At 36.8% G+C, this 20,855-nt stretch overlaps 1 protein-coding gene across 2 annotated transcripts in view; it reads left to right on the top strand.

Annotated features, from left to right (window-relative positions):
• PLCB1 (phospholipase C beta 1) overlaps nucleotides 1-20,855 on the top strand; it is a 669,180-nt gene that overhangs the window by 442,217 nt on the left and 206,108 nt on the right. For both annotated transcript variants that reach the window (XM_026012292.2, XM_026012291.2), the window contains exons 5-9: nucleotides 7,328-7,407; nucleotides 9,202-9,255; nucleotides 10,815-10,890; nucleotides 17,271-17,371; nucleotides 18,623-18,789. In XM_026012292.2, coding sequence (XP_025868077.1) covers nucleotides 7,328-7,407; nucleotides 9,202-9,255; nucleotides 10,815-10,890; nucleotides 17,271-17,371; nucleotides 18,623-18,789 — 478 coding nt within the window. The remainder of the gene's footprint in view (nucleotides 1-7,327; nucleotides 7,408-9,201; nucleotides 9,256-10,814; nucleotides 10,891-17,270; nucleotides 17,372-18,622; nucleotides 18,790-20,855) is intronic.

The following is a 20,855-nucleotide window of genomic DNA, read 5'->3' on the forward strand; positions in this document are numbered from 1 at the left end:
CTCAGCCAGGCAGTGCAACTCTACATGAACAAGACAATGTTCCTTCTTACTCAAATCCCAAAGTGTTACCTATTTATGAGTGGAGATAATGGGAATGACACTGTTACTGCCGATGGCAGTAGGGGTTTCCCAAAAAATGAAAAATAGATAGCTATTTAAAATTGTTAGAACCAAAAAAATAAATAAAATAAAATAAATAAAATAAAATATAGTTAGGACCTACATGTGTCCCACAAATATTAACATGTCTTATATAAATTATTTATTCCAGAAACGTTTTAAAAATTAATTAAATAAGGATCCCTGGGTGGCTCAGCAATTTAGTGCCTGCCTTCAGCCTAGGGCATGATCCTGGAGACCTGGGATCGAGTCCCACATCAGGCTCCCTGCATGGAGCCTGCTTCTCCCTCTGCCTGTGTCTTTGCCTCTCTCTCTCTCTCTCTCTCTCTCTCTCTCTCTCTCTCTTTTCTCTCTATCTCTCTGCGTCTCTCATGAATAAATAAATAAAATCTTTTAAGAAATTAATTAAATACAATAGATTGAGAGATTGAGGCTACCAAATCGGGCACTTTGGAAATACCTGCTTTGAGATTATTATCATTTGTCACTCTTTTTACTTTATTAGGGTAACCATGGACTCATAATTTCTTTGTATATCCAGTATTCCTTTTTGAACTTTTTCTTTCCCAAAGAACTCACTGCATAAAGACGTGTTTTAAAGGGCAGAGGCCACGTTCTGCTTCTTCTCTGTGACACCAGCTGCTTGGTATCAGGTCACAGCCATGGTCTGGGTGGGTGCTTTGCACGCCACAATGCTCCAGGTGCCATGTACAAGATGCAGCCACTGTGCAGCACTTTGTTTCTATCGATAGGATTGATACTAACCACCGTCCTGTACTTGAGCTCAAATCTCAAACAAAAACTCCCCCACTCCTTTTTGTCCCCCACATTTCTCCCCTTTTCATAGACAATGAACACAAATATCCTAAAGGAGAAATGTGTTAAGAATGTTAACAGGAAATTTGCAGAAAATAAAAAGTGGAACAGCCTCAACGTATATAAAATGATACTCAACTCTGCTGGTGAATCAAGGATGCAAATTAAGACCACTGCAAGATCCCGCATTGCATCCATCAGATTTGTCAACATTTTCTGAAAGCTTGATAATAGCAAGTGAGAATATGGTAAATATGACAAAATGCAAGCTCTCCTACACTGCCAATGGGAACATAATGTCCTTCCCACTTTGGTGAGCAAGTATCAGCATGGTACTGATGAAGATAATATGGATTCTAAGAATTCATGATACTCACCCTAGAAAATCTCCCAGGTGTGACTTAAAGCAACAGGGAATACATTTGTGCAAACAAAAAATACATTTCTTCCTTTCTTCTGAAGAAAGAAACCACAAATTGTTCCTCAATAAAATAATGCATTAATATGTTATGCATTCCTATAGTAGAATAGCATAATAGTTAAGATTAATTAACCAGATCCATATGCAGAAGGAAGGAAATATTTAAAGGTACAATGTTGGTTGCCAATAGTCATTGGCCAAAGATGCATAGAGTATAATATGATTTATGTACTATTTTAAATATACATGGGTCCATGTCAGGGACCAGCAAACTATTTTCTATAAAGGGCCAGATAGTAAACACTTTGCCCTTTTGGCTCTGTTGCAGCTACTCAACTCTGCCAGTATAGCCTGAAAACTGCCACAGATAATACGTCAATGAACAAGTATAGCTGTATTCCACTAAAACTTTATTTACAAAAACAGGTGACAGGCTTGATTTAACCCTCAGGCCTTAGTTTGCTGAACCTTGATCTATAACACATGAAAATAGATTTGATATTGATAACTACCTTTCAAGATGGAACTTGCTCCTGAAGAAAGGGAGAAGAATGAAAACAGGGAGAAGCACAGCATAGAATTAATCTGCACTGCAACATCTTAAGGATATATTATTTTTTAAAAGGACTAAAGTAAATATGGCACTATGTTGACACTTGTTACATTTTGATTTATGCTAGTTACACTGTTCTCTGTATTTCTAAGTGTAAGAAAATACATAAAACTGAAAGAAAAGAAAAGTAATATAAAGACATTAAAATATTAAAGGTAACATAAATCAGAACAATGGGAAGGCGAAACGTCTCCTATTTCAAAAATTCTATTTCTTCTAGTAGACTCTGTCTTTGTCTGTATACCCCTTGCAGTGACAAGTTAAGCCAAGAAGTTACGAGGTGTGAATGCCAATGGGAGAAATTTCTCTCTGTTCTCAGAACTACTCATCATAGTCGAACTGCTGGATGATTGGCATTTGGATCTAGGGAAAGGTTTGAACATGTTGTGATTGGATCTCTCTTTACACTGGTTAAAGCAAGGGTGAACAGAAATCATGACCTACCTCTATCAAAGTTCCAAGTCTTTAGACCTGCATTTTGTGATTGACCTTACCCTTCTCTCCATCTTATCTCCTCTAGCATCATCATGATAGCATGCTATTAAGATGTTTACTTCATAAACACCAGAGTTTGATTCATCATCATAGTACAGCGGTAAGGTGTACAGATTCCAGCAGCAAATGTCCTGGGTTCAAATCTCAGATGTGTCTGTATGAGCTGTATGACCTCATGCCAGTTATCAGATGCCTCTATGCCTCAGCTTTCTCATTTATACAAATGGGGTGTTAATAACAGAATTTATCTCATAGAGTAGTTGTGGGGATTCCATGAGTTAATTGACAAATGCCTAGAACAGTAACTAGCCCTTAGCAAGAGCTGAAGCAGTGTTTTCTACAGAATACAGTTAAATGGGCTTATCTTTTTTATCTTTTGAACTGTATGAGCCACCCTAAAATTTTCTAGAACAAAATGACAGCATGCACGGTATCTGAGAGTACAGGGTTTAGAGCCCAAGAAACCAGTGATTTAGTTGTTAAATACCTGCCTTCGGCCCAGAGCATGATCCTGGAGTCTCAGGATCGAGTCCCACATCAGGATCCCTGCATGGCCTGCCTCTCTCTCTGCTTATGTCTCTGCCTCTCTCTCTGTGTGTGTCTCTCATGAATAAATAAGTAAAAATCTTAAAAAAAGAAAAAAAAGAAACTAGTTATTTAATACCAAATTATGACTTTTATCAGCTCTGAGAATTTAAGTTTTATAAGTGCTTTGAAACCTTGAACGCTCCTCTGTAAAATGAGGCTAATAACAGCACCTACCCCTTGGAGAATTGTTATAAGAACTAATGAAGTTATTGGTTGCAAAAGACTTAGGTCAGTGCATAGTAAACACTCAAACAATACCTCTGAGAGTAATTGACAATTGTGAAACAATTGTTGGCAGTATTAAGCAAACACATAAACCCTGTGCCAAGCATGGTGGAACTGAAATGACTTTAGAAATAAAAGTGCGTTAACTTTGCGGCATGGTAGGAAAACTTAAGTGTTTATAATGGTGTCAATACTGGCATTTCAATAAGTGCACCGGAACCTCGTGGGGTGAGGGAATTGCAGGAACAATTTTGAAGATCTTAAGATACAAATATGTACATTTAAACTCCAGATGAAATTCCATGGAAGTTGACCTTCAGATCTATTTTCTCTAATTCAGGTGTCGGTTGTCCCCTTCATGAGAAAAGGTGGATCATAAGACAGAAAAATATCATTTAAGAAGCTTCAGTTTTGAAATAGTAGAAGCTGAGCCAACCTTGGTGGCAATCATCAGAACCTTGTCTATGAAAGTAGAAAAATAAACCCTCTAGATTAAAATAAGAAGCTGTCCTTCCAGTGCCAGACTCAAGGCCCAGCATTGGATTTATGAGAACCCTGTCAGGGTGGCATCAGTATATCCTGCAGCAAAGCATATGCCATAATCTCAGGATGAGCCAAGGCTGCTTTAAGCGGCGCTGGCCACATCTTTTCAGCCATGTCATTCTTAATGCAGCTCTGAGATTTTTTTGGTTATTCTAAAACAAATAGCCAAAATAATTTTTTTTATTTGCTTGGGGAGCAAGCAGACAAAGAATAGAATAATATTTCCTAAACCAGGTCCTGGCACACCTTGCTACTCAAAATTCTGATCCTGGCCCAGCAGGATGCTCAAACAAATGTTAATATGCATAAAAATATAAGGATTTCTTGAAAAATATGTGGATTCTGAGTCCAAAGACCTAGTGTGGAGCTTAAAGTATTTCATTTCTACCAAACTTTCCATCAATGCTGCAAGTTTCCTCTAGAACCTTGCTACTCGTAGAGTGGTTCAGTAGACTTCCCTTGGGAAGCACATTCTCTGTCCCTTCCCCAGACCTCCTCAATCAACATCTGCATTTCAGCAAGACCTTTGCCCTCTATTGCCCCCAGCGTTTTCTATGTAGATGAAAGTTTCAGAAGCACTGCTCTAGCACATATGGGAATCTATTCCTTCAAGACTTTGTTTGCACAGTGTAGCTACTTCTGGTACCCAAAAGTCCTGAAATATGTTACCTGCTAGAGCCAGCTCTAGCAGTGCTCTCCCCATGTCCCTTCCAGTCCTTTTCCACTTTCACATACAATGCCTTGGTGACTTTCACTTCCAACAGCCAGGACCCTTGTCTCTTTGTTGGCTGCTCCCTCTGGATGTTGGGACCCAATTTATCTACTATCAAGGAAACCAGGAAGTGCCTGGGGATTTCCATCCCCTCCAGAAGCCTTTAACTAAGACTAATAGGCACAGGGATTGCCACACTCCAGTTTTCTCGTTCTTCATCAAAAATTCAACTTTGATGTGTGGTCTTTGTCAAGATAAAGTCAAAGTTACCATCTGCCTTCTTCCTTCTACACTTCTACTCTCTGCCTTCCTACCTTCCCAGTCCTGCTTAGTCCCCTATAAAGTTGCCAGAAAACACTTCATTTTAAACCCATTCCTCATAAATCTTTGTTTTAGGGTCTGCTTCTGAGGAAACCAAAGTAAGACACATGCTGTTTTAGCTCAGTGTTATATAGACTGAGACCAATACCCAACAAGAGTTGGGTGATTTCTAAAGTTCCCTTGGTCGATACATTAGTCCCTGAATCTTTGATTTAGCCTCGGTCAGATCTTTTGAACATCTCAAAAGGCTGCAGGAGGCCAATGAATTCTAAGAATTCCATACTTAGAAATTTAGATGCCCACATTCTCAGAATATGATGAAAATTATGCTTGACTTGCTGAATGAGCTGTGGCTGTGTGGTAAAGGTGGCAATGATGCTGCCCTTCAGCTGGCTTTATAAAGGACCCATACAAAGAGCCAAGGATCTAGAAGTCCAGCACTGACCAAATGCTACAGCAACATCCACCAGCTACCTGTGACTATTAAGTACTTGGGAGATTGCCAATGCCAAATGAGATGGTCTGTAAGTGTAAAATTCATTCTTCACTTCAAAGACTAAACACATAGAATACATATAAAATATCTCAATTTTATGTTGATTATATGATGAATAATATTTTTGAAATATTAGCTGAAATAAAATATATTATTAAAGTTAGTTTTACCTGTTTACTTCTACTTTTTTCAAGTGCCTACCAGAGAATTTTAAATTATGTACGTAACTCACGTTGTATTTTTATTTGGCTGGATATAATAGGACACTTACCTTTCAAACTAAAAGGTGAGACCCAGTTAAATTTCTGGCTTTCACAATACTTATTTCTGGTGTGGAATTGGTCCCCAGTAAACATGCAAAATGGTACATTGCCCTCAATTACAGATGCTTTTATCAATGCATAAAGTTGCATAGGAAGTATCTAATTTGACCCTTAGCTCAGAAAATATTATACCAGAAACATATTGTAAAACTAGGGCTAGCAGTTATTGTTCCTAGTTTTAAATGATCAAATTTGAGGAAACTTATTTTAAAGCTGTTAAAAATTATTCCAGTGCTTCTCTTGCTTATACATAAAGTTCAGTGGTCAGTTATTTTGCTTCACTCACAATTATTCTGTGCTTCATCTTCCAAGTCTTCCACCAAAAATATATAGAGTTCAAGACCCCCAAAATTCTCTCCTAAACTGAGACACCTTCTTAACTGTGTTCCTTCTTTTTGGTTTCTCAGCCTCAACTCTATTCTCTACGTGGCCACCAAATAACTTCCCTAATACACAACCGGCCTCAGGTGTCCTCATCTGTCACCCTAAAACTTTCAGTGATAGCACATTTCTTGCTAAATTATCTCTGAATACCTCAACAAACATTAAATGCTCTCCATACTCTGCCCCCAATTCTACTTTTTCTCATCGCAACTCCACTCTTTTATCCAATCTGTATTAGACTCCTCCCCATTCCTTCTAAGTCATACTTTGCGTGCTTACCTCTGGTTCTTCTCCCAGACAGTTTTCTTTGCTTAGAATTCCCTCTTTCTTCTTTCACCACTGTATACCCCAAGTCCTACCTCAAATATTAATATCTGGTATAATATAATATCTGGTATATTATCAATGCCTTAAGTCAGGAGGCAAAACACAGAAGACCAATAAAACAGCAGAAGTCACACAATTAGATGGAAATGCTGTTGAACTAAAAACCTTGGTTTCTTAGTTCTCATGTCTTCTCCTAACGAATTGGGGAGGGGTGTGCAAATGTTAGTTTCATGTTCAAAACCACTCAGAATGTAACTTCAGCTTTTGGTGTGGATTTGCTCTTTTCCATTTTCTTGGAAGCCAAGTGAGATCACTGGTGAGTGGTGTGAGGTAGGAATTGCGATTAGGGGAGAAGTAAAGGACTGACAGAATTAGGGGGAGGGAGAGTGTGACATTGTGACTGGGACTGGTTTCAAGAACTTCTAGAACTGTAACATTTAAAAGTTCCCTGTTAGAGTTGCTTTGCCTTGAATAGTAAAGCAGGAAGATTACATCTGAAGGAGTGCTAAAAATACTTTCGACTATATTTTCGACTTTTCTATAACTCTTTAACTCTTTATAATGCTAGGAAATTAGTAAAAAGTATTTGGTTACTGAAATTCAACATGCCAATTTCCTATCAGCAGGCATTTTTAGAAGCAGACAAATTTTGTTTATGTCTAAAGAATAGTTCCTTAGAAAGGAGCAGTCACTCAGGGACGTGAATTAATTTAATTAATTTAATTTAATTAAGAAGGAGAAGGAGGAGGAGAAGGAGATGGAGAAGAAGAGAAGGAGAAGAAGAAGAAGAAAAAAGAGGAGAGAAGGAGAGAGAAAGAAAAAGGAAAAAATCCCTTAGGCACACAAATTGAACTAATTTGCCTTCCTGGTAGCCCAGCTAAAAACATGTGTCAAATGACTGTAGAGTATTCAAGCTAATGCAAGTGTGATTTACATCTTTCAGGAATGGACAAATGAGGTTTTCAGTTTGGCAACAAACCTGCTGGCCCAAAACATGTCAAGAGATGCATTTCTGGAAAAAGCGTAAGTAGCTCTAATTTTATTACTAAGGGTGTTGCTTCTTCTGAGTCAGTTTCCTTTCTCCTTTGTGAAGTCTTTTGTTTATGCTGCACTGGCTTCACACATTGATAAACACAAACTTCCCTTTGGGATTTGTTAGAGAACTGATACCTCCACTGTTTGGAATTGGAAAACTTCCAAGAAAGATCACTCTTTTCCTCCAAGCTGCACATCCGTGTTAGGCGGAGCTGCCCTGAATGTCAATGCCTTTGACACACAATAAGGAGACACGTCCAAATCCCGACAGCTGTGCTCAGAACCAAGAATTATTAATTTCAGAGAGGCCCCCGTTTCTACATATGCCTGTGTCATATCAATTATTAATCTGACAAAGGGAAAGAACAACATACGGTACTCATTTCTCTAGAGTCTCAGATCTGATAGATGCTATAATAACTTCCCTGCCTACCTAAATCAATAGACTAATGTCCTGATTCCTGCCCTTAGACTAACATCACAGAAAGCGTTAGTAAGAAAAGAGAAAAAGATGTGGAGGAAGGCACAGAATGAAAAGGAGAAGGAAAGAAAAGCAAAACAGGATTACCCAATCACTCTGGAATTACAGTCTTTCTAAAAATAATTTGACCAAGGAAAATAATGATTTTTGCCAGATGAGCAGCAAGGAAGGCTGGCTGTGTTCACTTTGGAAGCTATGTATGTCCAGGAGGTTGGGAAGCCTTGAAATCAAAACCACAAGCAGAAACATTACTAGGTGGTCCTCTATTTTATTAACTTTCTCTTTTCCCTCTTCTTCTATCAGGCATACCCATTATTCTAGACCAAATGATACCAGCCTACATTTCTTTCTTACTCTTCTGTGAATTGCTTTTACTGTCAGTACTTCATTGGTCCTCACTTACAAGTTTTTTCATGTGATCATCTCCTTTTTAGTTTGTCATCTTGAGGACCCTTCTAATGCTTCCCCTTCCTTTCTTCTTTCATTTTACTGACTTTGACCTTACCATCCCTCATCTAACAGACATTTCTAGAACATTGATTTTGCCAGGTGGTATTAGTGGAAGGGGACACAGAGATAAAAAAAGATGTCTTATCTCAAACATTGCATTTTATACTTGGCTAATCATTATCTATTGCAAATGTCCCTTACCAACAAGCATATCCCTATGAATAGCTGCTATGGATGTTCTAGAACATCCCTTTTGATAAATATGTTATAGGCATTTCTGCTACATATACCTCTAGATGTGGGATTGATGGGTCATATGCAGTTTCTTAACGTGGTAATCCCAGTCCACACACTCATCAGCAGTGTTGGTAATTTCTATTGCTGTCTCACTATCCACATATCCTATAAGCAATTGAAGAGATAAATGAGTAGTTATACTGAAACATTGGAATACTTTGCAATGAGAGTGAATGATCTACAGCTATAAGCAAAAAATGAGGATGGATCTCAAAAACATATTATTGCATGAAAGAAACCAGACACAAAAGAATGTGATTCCATTTATATAAAGTGCAAAACCAGCCAAAAAGAATCTATGTTGTTTAAAGTCAGAATAATGATTCCCTTTGTGGGCCTGGATGTGGAAAGGGGGCACAAGAGGGGCTTCTGGGATGCTGCTAAAGTGAAAAGTTTCTATTTCTTGAGCTGGGTGCTGATTGCAGAGATCTGGACAGTTTGTTAAAATTCAGCAAATGAATTTTAAAATATGCACGAGCCCTTTCCTATGTATTTTACTCTTTAATAGACAGCTTTATAAAGTTTAAACACTTGTTTTTCTGTTTCTCTAACAGCTATACTAAGCTTAAGCTGCAAGTCACTCCAGAAGGGCGCATTCCTCTCAAAAAGTAAGCTATGGGAGCATTTCCCAGTCAGTGTTCATGTTTTTTTCTCAAAGATTTGACTCTGTGCCATGGCTCTGTTTTGTTTCTCTACTGGCCCAAGTGGAAGCATAAAAATGCATGGTAACCCCGTTTTCCTTCATGCTCCATATTCACAGCAGTGCAGCTGGTTTCCTCATAGAGATTTTCCTGTGGCATCATTTTCAAGAAACAACAAAGCAGGAAGAGGGGGGAAGAGGTGGGGGAAACTTACTGTTAAACTTAAAAGGCCATTTGAGATTCCGATCTATTCTAGGAATGGTAACTGGGTGACTTCAGTGCTTCTTGCTACCAGAATGATGCTAGCCTTGAAGGAGGGGCTGCAAACTCAAATGTCAACAGAAACCAGGCAGGGAACTTACGTGATGAAGCAGGCCAGGAGCCAGACCTAGTGTGATGTCCCATCTAGAGGAGACAACAACAGTTCAACTCCACCATAGTCCTTGTGGGATTGGTGGGCTCTAGGCACTAGATTTTGGCATATTTTAGTAGAACCCATAATTCAAACTATTATATTCAATTCTATTTTTAATATAATGCTTAACATTCTATTTGTCAATAAGTTGACCACTTTTTTATTTGATGTAGAATTGATACACATAAATTTTATTTTTTAAAACCAAATTACTGGGCAGCCCCAGTGGTCCAGCAGTTTGGCGCCGCCTTCAGCCCGGGATGTGATCCTGGAGACCCTGGATCGAGTCCCATGTCAGGCTCCCTGCGTGGAGACTGCTTCTCCCTCCTCTGCCTGTGTCTCTGCCTCTCTCTCTCTCTCTCTCTCTCTCTCTGTGTGTGTGCGTGTGTCATGAATAAATAAAATCTTTAAAAATAAAATAAAAATAAAATAAAATAATAAAACCAAATTACTGGGCAGCCCAGGTGGCTCAGCCGTTTAGCGCCGCCTTCAGCCCAGGGCCTGATCCTGGAGACCCGGGATTGAGTCACACGTCAGACTCCCTGCATGGAGCCTGCTTCTCCCTCTGCCTGTGTCTCTGCCTCTCTCTCTCTCTCTCTCTCTCTCTCTCTCACACACACACACACACAAATAAATAAATAAAATTAAAAAAAAATTAAAACCAAATTACTGACCAAAGAAAACGTATCCTTAATCTTCGACCTTTGACTTACTAGCTCACAATAGACTACTGCTAATTATGATGTTAAATTACTTTACTAATATTAGTAATTACTTGTTTATTAATAATATTAATAATGCATATCTTTAGCACAATAGGTAGCAGTAAGGAGACAGTGTCATCAAGGATGTACTTTAGTGCTTAATATTAGAGGCTACTTAGTGCAATTTGTTTTAATTGGCTCATCACCTTTGCCTTGAAATATTGATTTTACATTAGACATTTTTAATTTAAAAAACACATACCATAGATCTTTTAGAACATACATGCAGATACATGGAGCAGTGGGTATCTTGAATGACAAAAAGGCCTGATTCAATGGGATACCTTTGGTTGGTGTCATTTATAAGTGTATGACACAGATCTCTCTGTTGTGATTTCACTTCACAGCATATACCGCTTGTTCTCAGCAGACCGGAAGCGAGTTGAAACTGCTTTAGAGGCTTGTAGTCTTCCATCTTCAAGGGTGAGCATGTTGCTTTTCTAAAATTAGCACTACTAAATAGCTGCGAATAATTACACTGAAACATAACTTGCCCCCATATTAGTCAACACCTTTTTAAATTAAGAAGACCATAGGACTTACTTATTAATATTTACAATCTATCGGGCTGCTCTAATTTTATTTTCTTTCATTCCCATAAGCCCAATATTTTTATCTAGAAAAAAATTTGTTCTTTGTAAATACTAATTTTTTTAAGACCATCTAATATAAAAATGTATTGGCCAAGGGACACCTGGGTGGCTCAGTGGTTGATCCTTTGGCTCAGGGCATGATCCCAGGGTCCCAGGATCGAGTCTAGCATCGGGCTCCCCATGGGGAACCTGCTTCTCCCTCTGCCTGTGTCTCTGCTTCTCTCTCTCTGTCTCTCGTGAATAAATAAAGTCTTTAAAAAAATGTTAGTATTACAAAAAAAAAATGTATTGGCCAAAAAGTATTACTGTTGAGAATTTAAACTTCTCATTAATAACAAATTCTTTGTTGATATCTCTGGAGACATTAGCTAATAATTATGGATTATTATTAGGAAGATATTGGAAATATCAATTTCCGGGGCTGTGCTCACAAACTTTTTGCTGGGAGGGGTGCAGGATCAGTTTAGAGACTGCCTACTTTGCTCATGGTGGTAAGGTACATGCAAGGACAGCTGTGTAACATGGTTTTTTTTTAGACCCAACACATTGGAGGCACTCAATATATATTGCTCACCTAAATATTAATTTGCCTTCATTTCAATGCATTTCTATATGACTGGCTCTAAAATTATTTGTTACCATCGTTTCCGGGAGAGCAGAGCCTGTTGTATAAAACAGCCTTTTACTCAGGCTATGTGCAGAACTCACCTTTCTATTGCAAATTATTTTTATCCTAGTATCTAAGCAACTAGTAAGCTCTTACCCAAGGATAACACTTACACTATAGGAAGAGCATTTGAGCCTCTTGAAACATTCTGGCAATGTTCAAGTTGCACTGAATGAAGTTGAGAAGTCATTCCTAAACTTATCATTAGGTTATAAAAAAGTATTGAGTGCTATTATTAAATTTGTCAGCCCATTCTTGTGAATACTTTTATTAAGGCCCCTGGTAGGTAACAGAAAGAAAAGAAAGAGTGCTCCCCTACCCTGCTATGGGTGGAAAAAGCTGGTGATGCTGCCAACACTGGGCAGAGCCATGGAGAGGCTCCCCCAAACATTTTAACCTTCACTTTCATAAGCAAAATAAAATGATTGACCTTGATTATTATTTCTCTTTCCTAAATGCTCTAGGGGTAGGAAAGATAGGCCTGTTAAGGTCCCATCGTTTGCTTAGCAGATATTTCTTGGGCTCTTATTACCGCCTTCAAGCACCGAGAATGTGGTAGTCTAGTCCCAGGATGCAAGGACCACAGAATTTCTGGAGGCACTCCTCAAACATGTGGACTGACACATGTGTAAATGGAGCGAGGAAGGTGCCATGAACAAAAGGAATGGAGTGCTGGCATAGGGAATAAGGTTGGATCATTCCAAAAAATAAAACAATGTGTGCAAAGCCTTGGGCTGGAAAGAATTTACCAGTCTGAGTATCAAAAAAGACTTCCGCATTTAAGCATAAAAAGAAGCATGAGAGATGAATTTAGAAAGACATGAAAAGAATTCTTTTCCTCTGCAATTGCTCCTGATTTTACCTTCACTGGGTAACATCTTACAACCAAAATTTTTAACTTATTATAAAACTAGCTAAGGCAAAGAAAGGATAGAAAATGAAGCTGAATAGAAAATCAAATCCATCAACCAATTCTCTGTAAATTGCAATTTTCTAAACAATTGGATTCTGACAATTCAGTCAATACATATAAATTGAGTTTTTACAACCACTATGTCTATTATAGGTTCATGCTTTCAGACCAATATCAACTGGAGACATTTTTAAAAGAAAATGAGATTCAAATAACAGAAGTTATGTTTAAATTGAAAAAAATATATATCTTTTGTAAATTAGATGTTATAACAATTTTCTCAAAACAAATTGGAGATTTTGAAAAAAACACAATCAACCTCCATCATGAAGTCTTGAAAGATCATTATTCATGGGAAAGTATACTTTACTTGGAAGACTTAGGACTTGTAGAATTAGGATGCTTTCAGAAGATCTAAAAATCAAACACAGTTTCAGAGCTAGGAAGTAAATGTTTTCCTGAACTGACCGTATTTTAAATCCTTGTTGTAGTTTCATACCTACAGAGCAGTGGCTCTAGAAAATATCCACTAAATAGGGAAAAGATTTTGGATATACTAACAAGAGGTGTCTTAAACACTCCACAGAAGAAAAGGTTACATAAATGGTAGATAATGCTGCATATCTGGGAGCCTCATTTCATAGCCAGTGGTCGTTCAGACTAGATTGAATTGTGTTCTGTAAATAGATACATTACCAGAAACACACTGGATATCCTGTTGAGATTTTTAAAACATTATCTTTGTGCACATTGTTAGGGATAATTAATGCACTTGAAGTTGTATCCTGGCCAACATGATCCACTAGAATAACACATTCCTTTAGAGGGTACTCCTTTAGAGATTGCAGTGGCTTGCCAAAGTTACCTTAATTGTTAAAAAGTAGCACTGTATCTAAAAAGAGAGACAAAGCAATTACTGTCCTTCTATTAATAATCCAAACATTTTCCAGGGAGACCTTCAGAGACCTTTTCATATTCAGAAAATTACCACTTTACCCATAAACTTTCTGAAACCTGAAAGTAGTTTACTTGTACCAAATTCCTTTGATTTCAAGCTTATTAACTTGAAAATAGCTCAGTGACATTTGAAGTTGTATTATAGTCATTGCAGAGCCCTGGCACTTTAATGAACAAGATAGGACTAAATCTGTGAAAAGCTGACCCCAGAACAACACGGATTTAAGCCACACAGGTCCACTTATATGTAGATTTTTTTCAGTAAATACAGTACAGTACTGTAAATGTATTTTCTTTTCTCTAGGCTATGTCTTTGTAAGAGTACCATACAGAATATATATAACATGCAAAATCTGTAGTGAATTGACTACTGATTTTATCAGTAAGACTCCCAAACAACAGTAGGCTCTTAGTAACATTTTGGGGGAATCAAAAGTTACACATAGATTTTCGACTGTGTGGCAGAGGGTTGACATCCTAAATCCCTGCATTGTTCAAGGGTCAAGTGTATTTGCTTTAAATAAGAAAGTTTATTATAGTTACGAACTTACATGTAACACCAAGGAAATCAGTGATTATTTTGGATTTAAAGAATAACATACGGGGTGCTCAGATGGCTCAGTTAAGCGTCCAGCTCTTGGTGTTGGCTCAGGTCATGATCTCAGGGTCGCGAGATGCAGCTCCATGCTCAGCACGGATTCTGCTTGAGGTTTTCTCCCTCCTCTTCTGTCCTTGCCCCCACTTGAATGTTCACTCACTCTCTCTCTTAAATAAATAAATAAATAAATAAATAAATAAATAAATAAATAAATAAATAAAATATTTAAAGAAAGGAGTACCATAAATTTTACCGAAGAATACAATAAAAAGAACGTAAAAAAAAAAAACTTCTCCCAGCATGACTATAATATGTTGTGTTTCTCCTATGCCTCACACTCAGAATATAAATCAGAAATTTAATCATTTATGTAGCTGTTACTCTTAAAATCACTAATATCAAAATTCGATTTTTAAACCACACTAATAATTTGGTTTATTATGAGTACTTTACCTGTAATTATTTCATATACTCTATAGCTAACTCAACTTTTGCCTTATAGCTTTAGAACAAAAATATTGAGACTAAGCTGATGTGAACATTTAGTTTGTTGGATTACAGTGTGTAATCACATAAAGTTGACATGGCATCAAATGACAACATACAAGTAAAGCTCCATATGTATGGCATACAGTAAGTGCTTAGTAAATATTATTTTCCTCTGAGTGTTTTTTCACATGCATATATGCAAGGTTTTTTCTTTTTCTTATTTTTAATTTGGCATGTGGGTATGTCATAACTAGGCCTATGGAATCTGGAAATACAGATGCCATCAGTACTACCATCAAGGTTTTAAAAAATCTTTTCCCTTTTGGGATTCTTTGTATTTAAGCATGGAATTGCAACAACTTCATTTTTAAAGTTTGCCAATACTTTGCATTTTCTGGAATAAATGGACCTGATTCAGACTACATTACCCTTCTTAATTTTACCCTCAAAAAATTCCTGATAACAATAGCAACAAATAATCACTGATGATCTGTTTTGTATTGGAAGCCTGATGTGGTGGGCCAAGTCTTAGACTACAAGACAAAAGACCTAAGGTCAGGTCCCATGTCCTGGGTTCACCAGCAAATATTTATTGAAAGACTATTCTATGCCTGGCAGCATGTTTGGAACACAAAGGAATTAAATAAGAGATAGTCACTTCACTCAAAAACTCAGTCGAGTAGAAAATCAGAAATATAAAAAATATGGGAAAACTGTGTGATTGATGCTATAATGAAAGTATATAAATATGGATTGTGAACACAAAAGAAAAATATGCCGTCTTTAATGAGTGTGGTCAGGCAGGATTACAGGAAAGTATTTGAACATTGGGTATGATCTTTAGCTAAGTTGGGCAAAGAAAAACGAGGCAAAGAAAATCAGCTGTATTGAAATGGCTTTTTTCTATGAGCTAACATCTAACTGGCAATGAAAATAATATTGTGTTTATTTAGATTATCTCATTAATTTTTTCTCTTTTATAATAAGCCCTAATTCATAGCTGGTAAATAAACAATGTTAGAGTTTTAGGAATGCATATTCTATGAAATTATGTGTATAGAATCTTACATAAATGGCATCAGTTGAATCTGATGCCCTATGGGAATTCCATTCTATCAATTTCCACCTTCCCCGTAAATTACATTGATTTATTTAGTAAATATTTATTGTGGACTTACTATATGTTGCACACTGGACATCTAGCAGTTAACAAGCAACACACAGGTCCTAGCTTATGTGGTTCTGCAGGTTAGCAAGAAATAGAACCATACAACTGGGAGCACAATATGGTTAGAGTGTTGAAATATTACACCAGTGAAATATAATGGTAGCCCAGAATGGAAGACAAAATCCAGTTCAGGAGGAAGAGGTTTTAAACTAACACAAGAAGGGAGAAAAAAATAAGAGGTCAGTAACACCCAAATGTAATGATCTTACATTGGACCCCTGCTATGGGATGGGCTTTGTTATGTATAATGCTGCATGTGTTGTTTGGTTATCTTAAAATTTTGTTTTGCAAAATAGATTTTTTCCTGCTCTATAAATGGATTTTGTATAGAAAATATTATTTTATTCATTCATTCCACAAATATGAGTCTCCTACTGTTTGCCAAGTGGTGAGCTAAGTTCTCTTATCTATAAGTAGGCAGTGTGCAATTTCAGATAACAATTTTAGGTATTTCTATAAAAGTACATTTCAAAACATATGCATATGGTAAAAGGAAGGGTTTTTTGTGGGTTTTTTTTTTTTTTGGTTTAAAGGCTTGAAAATAAAAATAATTATATAAACACATACCTGAAATAGGAAAAGAGCATGAAGAATGTCTTTCCTGTTAACAAAGGCTTGAATACACGCTTCCGGTTTCCATGGCAGCCCGACTAAACAGAAAAATAAGTCATAGAAATGACTTTCTATATCAATGACTTGCTTCCCAAACAGTAGGACCAAGAAGAATCAGTGAGAAATAATGCCTAGTACTGTCCTACTTAGAAAAACTGTTTTTACAATTTATCAGATTTCTTAAGCCAGAAAGAACATTGTTTAAAAAAAAAAAAAAGATACAAAATTGAAATTTATGTTTTCATTTTGAAAACATCTGTTTCCAGGTTCTTTGTTCCTTAAAAAAAAAAATTCATTCAAACATCTGCTAAATAGCACATAAACAATGTGAGTACTCTTCATGTCCCTGTACTTAAAAATGGTTAAAATGGTCAGTTTTATGGTATGTATATTTTATAACAATTTTTTTAAGATTAAAACCAAAAAAAAAAACCATAAAAAATCTGCTAAACATACCCTGTTTTTGCTAGGTCTAACTTACTTAGTAAATGTACTCTAAAAATTGCCTAACATCCCTTTAGAAGCAGAAAACTCTTAAAGTATAATGAAAAGGCAACAGGAAGTACAGCTTTTGATACCTCAAAGTCAGTGTCCACATGAGCCCTACAGCTGGCCTCATAGATGTTTTCTGAATGTTTACCCCCACCTCCTGGAGAAAGAGGAGAGAGAGAGACATGAAAAAAAGGAAGGGGGTAAGATAGGGAAAGAATAAGACATTTCACTAACCCTGTTGCTTTATTTCCCAGAACGATTCAATACCTCAAGAAGATTTCACTCCAGAAGTGTACAGAGTTTTCCTGAACAACCTTTGTCCTCGACCTGAAATTGATAATATCTTTTCCGAATTGTAAGAGAACACAACATTTTAACCACTTTTTGTCAGCTTGCAGTGGTGCTTAGGGTGGCTCAGACAAGATTTTGAGCAATTGAGGGTGATGAAAGAACTCTTCGTGCACTGTATATGATAATTATGCTTCTGAGTAATTTGTTGGAGACAATCAACATTCCGATTCCTCAGGTGCAACCACTGCTTTTAATGAGTGGAAGTTTGTTATGATTTGTTGCTGGGTGTTGTTTTAGTATCCTCGGGGGGGGGGGGGGGGGCTCTGTGTGGTTTAAAGATTAGGGCTAGAATAGAGCATCTTGGCTTTGCGGAGACAGACTCATGATGCATAAAGAACTCTGACCTAGGAATCTGTCAAGTTAACGTCTCACACACGGATTATTGAAATAAGAACTTTGGATTGCTAAAAATCCTCCCAGCTGAAAGTCATTTGCTTTTATTTTAGAAAATATATGGTCATTCCTTTAAAAAAAAAAAAAGTGAAGAAAAGAAACAAACCAAAACACCAGGGCAAATGCAGGGCAGTAGCAATTTACCTTTTCTAGTACAGTGAAATCTACATGATGGCAGAAAATCAATCCAAATTTATCAACAAAATAAGGATTTTTTTTCATGTGGAAGACAGGCCAACAGTGCTAAGAATGACGCTGGATTTACTCGCTTTGTGATGCTCGTTGCTATCAACTATTTATTGAGCATCGCAATATTTCTACCATTGAACTTGTCTTTGGGTTGTCAGCAGAATTGAAATGGGAAGGCTGAATCACACTATGTTTGAAGACTTACAGATTTGTGCTGAAGCAGAACTGTAATGAAAAGAAAAATGTACCTAGGCTGTTTATTTTTTTATGAGTGATAAATACATCTCTAAATGATTAAGTGCAATATGGGAATTTGATGACTAAAGCTTAAGCTTAGTGTCATAATCAAAAAACAACCCATTCCTCTGTGTTCATTTGAGAGTGGTGCATCTTTACACGCAAGATGCAATCTTTTCCTACCGTAGATTTTCTTACTCATCTGGTATAGTTCAAAGGCATTGGGATTTAGTGCAGTGATTGCAAAAGATATTTGCATCCCATAGAATACAGCAATTTTGTTTGAGGAACACCATTTTAAGGGCAAGATAGGAATGTCAGGATAGCATGCACTTACCAGGATTGGCAGGATTTTGTTTCCCTGTAGTTAAATGCAAATATATGAATGAGACTTGGTAGACAAATATTCTAATTTCTGGTTTTTAATTGGTTTTAGTGGTGCCAAAAGCAAACCATACCTTACCGTTGATCAGATGATGGATTTTATCAACCTTAAGCAGCGAGATCCCCGGCTAAATGAAATACTTTACCCACCTTTAAAGCAAGAACAAGTCCAAGTATTGATTGAGAAGTATGAACCCAACAATAGCCTCGCCAAAAAAGGTCAGTCCACGTTGCCCCAACTATAGGGAATCTCTGGTTTCTTATTGTGAATGGGTCACCCTCTGGTAGGTATTGACATCAAGGATTTTGTAGGTCAGTATCCATCATTTATATGCCTGCTTTCCTTTCTGCCTCAAATCACTAGTGGTTCAATTAAACTTCAGCATGTGATTTTGTTGTTACATGTATGTATGCATGTAAACATTTTTTCAAATGTCTAATCATTTGTTTTGTCTTAAATTTACCCAGTGACTGAATGCATATTTCTTAAATAGGAAATTCCCTATCTTAAAGATTGCTTTTTTGAGAGCACCTAGATGGCTCAGTTGATTAAGAATCCAACTCTTTTTTTTTTTTTTTTTTTTTTTAGAATCCAACTCTTGATTTTAGCTCAGGTCATGCTCTCAAGCTCCATGTTGGGTGTGGAGCCTGCTTGAGATTCTCTCTCTGCCTAAAAAAAAAAAAAGAAAGAAAGAAAGAAAGAAAGAAAGAAAGAAAGAAAAAGAAAAAGAAAAAAATTAAAGGTTACTCTTTTCATTCTGGTTCTAGAAGTTCTGTAAAATGACCCACAGCTTTTTCTAAATCTCTAAAACTAAAGAAAATATTTAGTCCACTAGACCCTTACTTTATTCTAGTTTACACTATTGATGAATTTTTCCACTTGGGAAATAGAAAATTTGGCCTATTATATGTAAAAAAAAATCAATGTTTGTAGAAAAATATGATCCTAAAAATTGATAACAGAATAATAACTCTAAGTTGCCTGAAGTTATAAAGAAATTTATGTTTTTGATTCTGGAGAAATGAATTGCCAAAATAAGGTAATAATGATTTACTTCCTAGGAGTTTTCAATTATATGTGGCATCACTGTTTCTGATTCGGGTCTTTAGCTTTCTCTTTACCACTAAGACCATATCTCACCTGGACTGAAATATATTCATTGAGAAAAATGTTATGTTATTGTAAACTGCCTAGACATTCCATACAGAGGAAAATAAAGTACAATTAGCCAATTATTTAAAAAAATAAATTGCATGTTACTATGCAGGCAGGTCATAAGTTACAGAAACAGCTCTAACAAGCTCATCATCATTAATAAGTATGGTTATTGTAAAAGTAGATCAAAAAGTCTTTTTTTTTTTTTTAGATTTTATTTATTTGTTCTTGAGAGACACACACAGAGAGAGGCAGAGCCACACACAGGCAGAGGGAGAAGCAGGCTCCCTGCAAGGAGTCCAATGTATTTATTCTGGAACTAATCCTCTAAATGAAAAAAAAAAAGAAAAAAGAAAGAAAAAGAATCTATAAAGCATAAAAGTAAAATATCACCATTAACTTTATCCTACATGTGTTTAGCTGGGAACTTACAGATGAAATTTTTTGCATTTTGTTCATTTTCTTGGTCAAGCACTTTGCCTTTGTTGTTGTCATCATCCTTATTGTTGCCATGGAGATGAGGTCATTCAAAGGTAACGGGTGACCCAGCCGTGTGTGTTGGCATTACCAGGCCCACCCCCCTAAATCTACTTACACTTGACACCCTTCCATCCCCACCACCACGGATATAGCATTTCTCCTTATCTTTATTTAGGGAATCACTCCTTGCAGATTTCACTGGGGCAGCTTGACAGTTCCTTCTGAACTGCACCAAAAATAACTAACACAGTTATAACAAATCCAACAAGACCTCTAAAAACAGTTAGCCCGTGACACAAAGGAAACAAATAGCTTTTGTGAAACCAGTGAGGCACTTCAGAGCCTAAACTTTGCCCATCCCTCCACTTTTCACATCACAATGGGGATGGTCCATGCCTCAGCTGGTGGATGACGCCTCCATCCATCATACTCTGACCACTTGCAGGCAGTAGAGAAAAATTTGTGACAGATTATATACAAAGAGAAAAATTTGTGACAGATTATTATAATACTTTATAATCCCAGAAGAACCAGTTTTGATTCTTTTTTTTTTTTTTTTGAGATTTTATTTATTCATGAAAGACACAGAGAGAGAGACAGAGGCAGAAGCAGGCTCCATGCAGGGAACCCAATGCAGGATTCAATCCCA

Source organism: Vulpes vulpes, chromosome 14 (assembly GCF_048418805.1).
Source record: "Vulpes vulpes isolate BD-2025 chromosome 14, VulVul3, whole genome shotgun sequence".
Taxonomy (NCBI): domain Eukaryota; kingdom Metazoa; phylum Chordata; class Mammalia; order Carnivora; family Canidae; genus Vulpes; species Vulpes vulpes.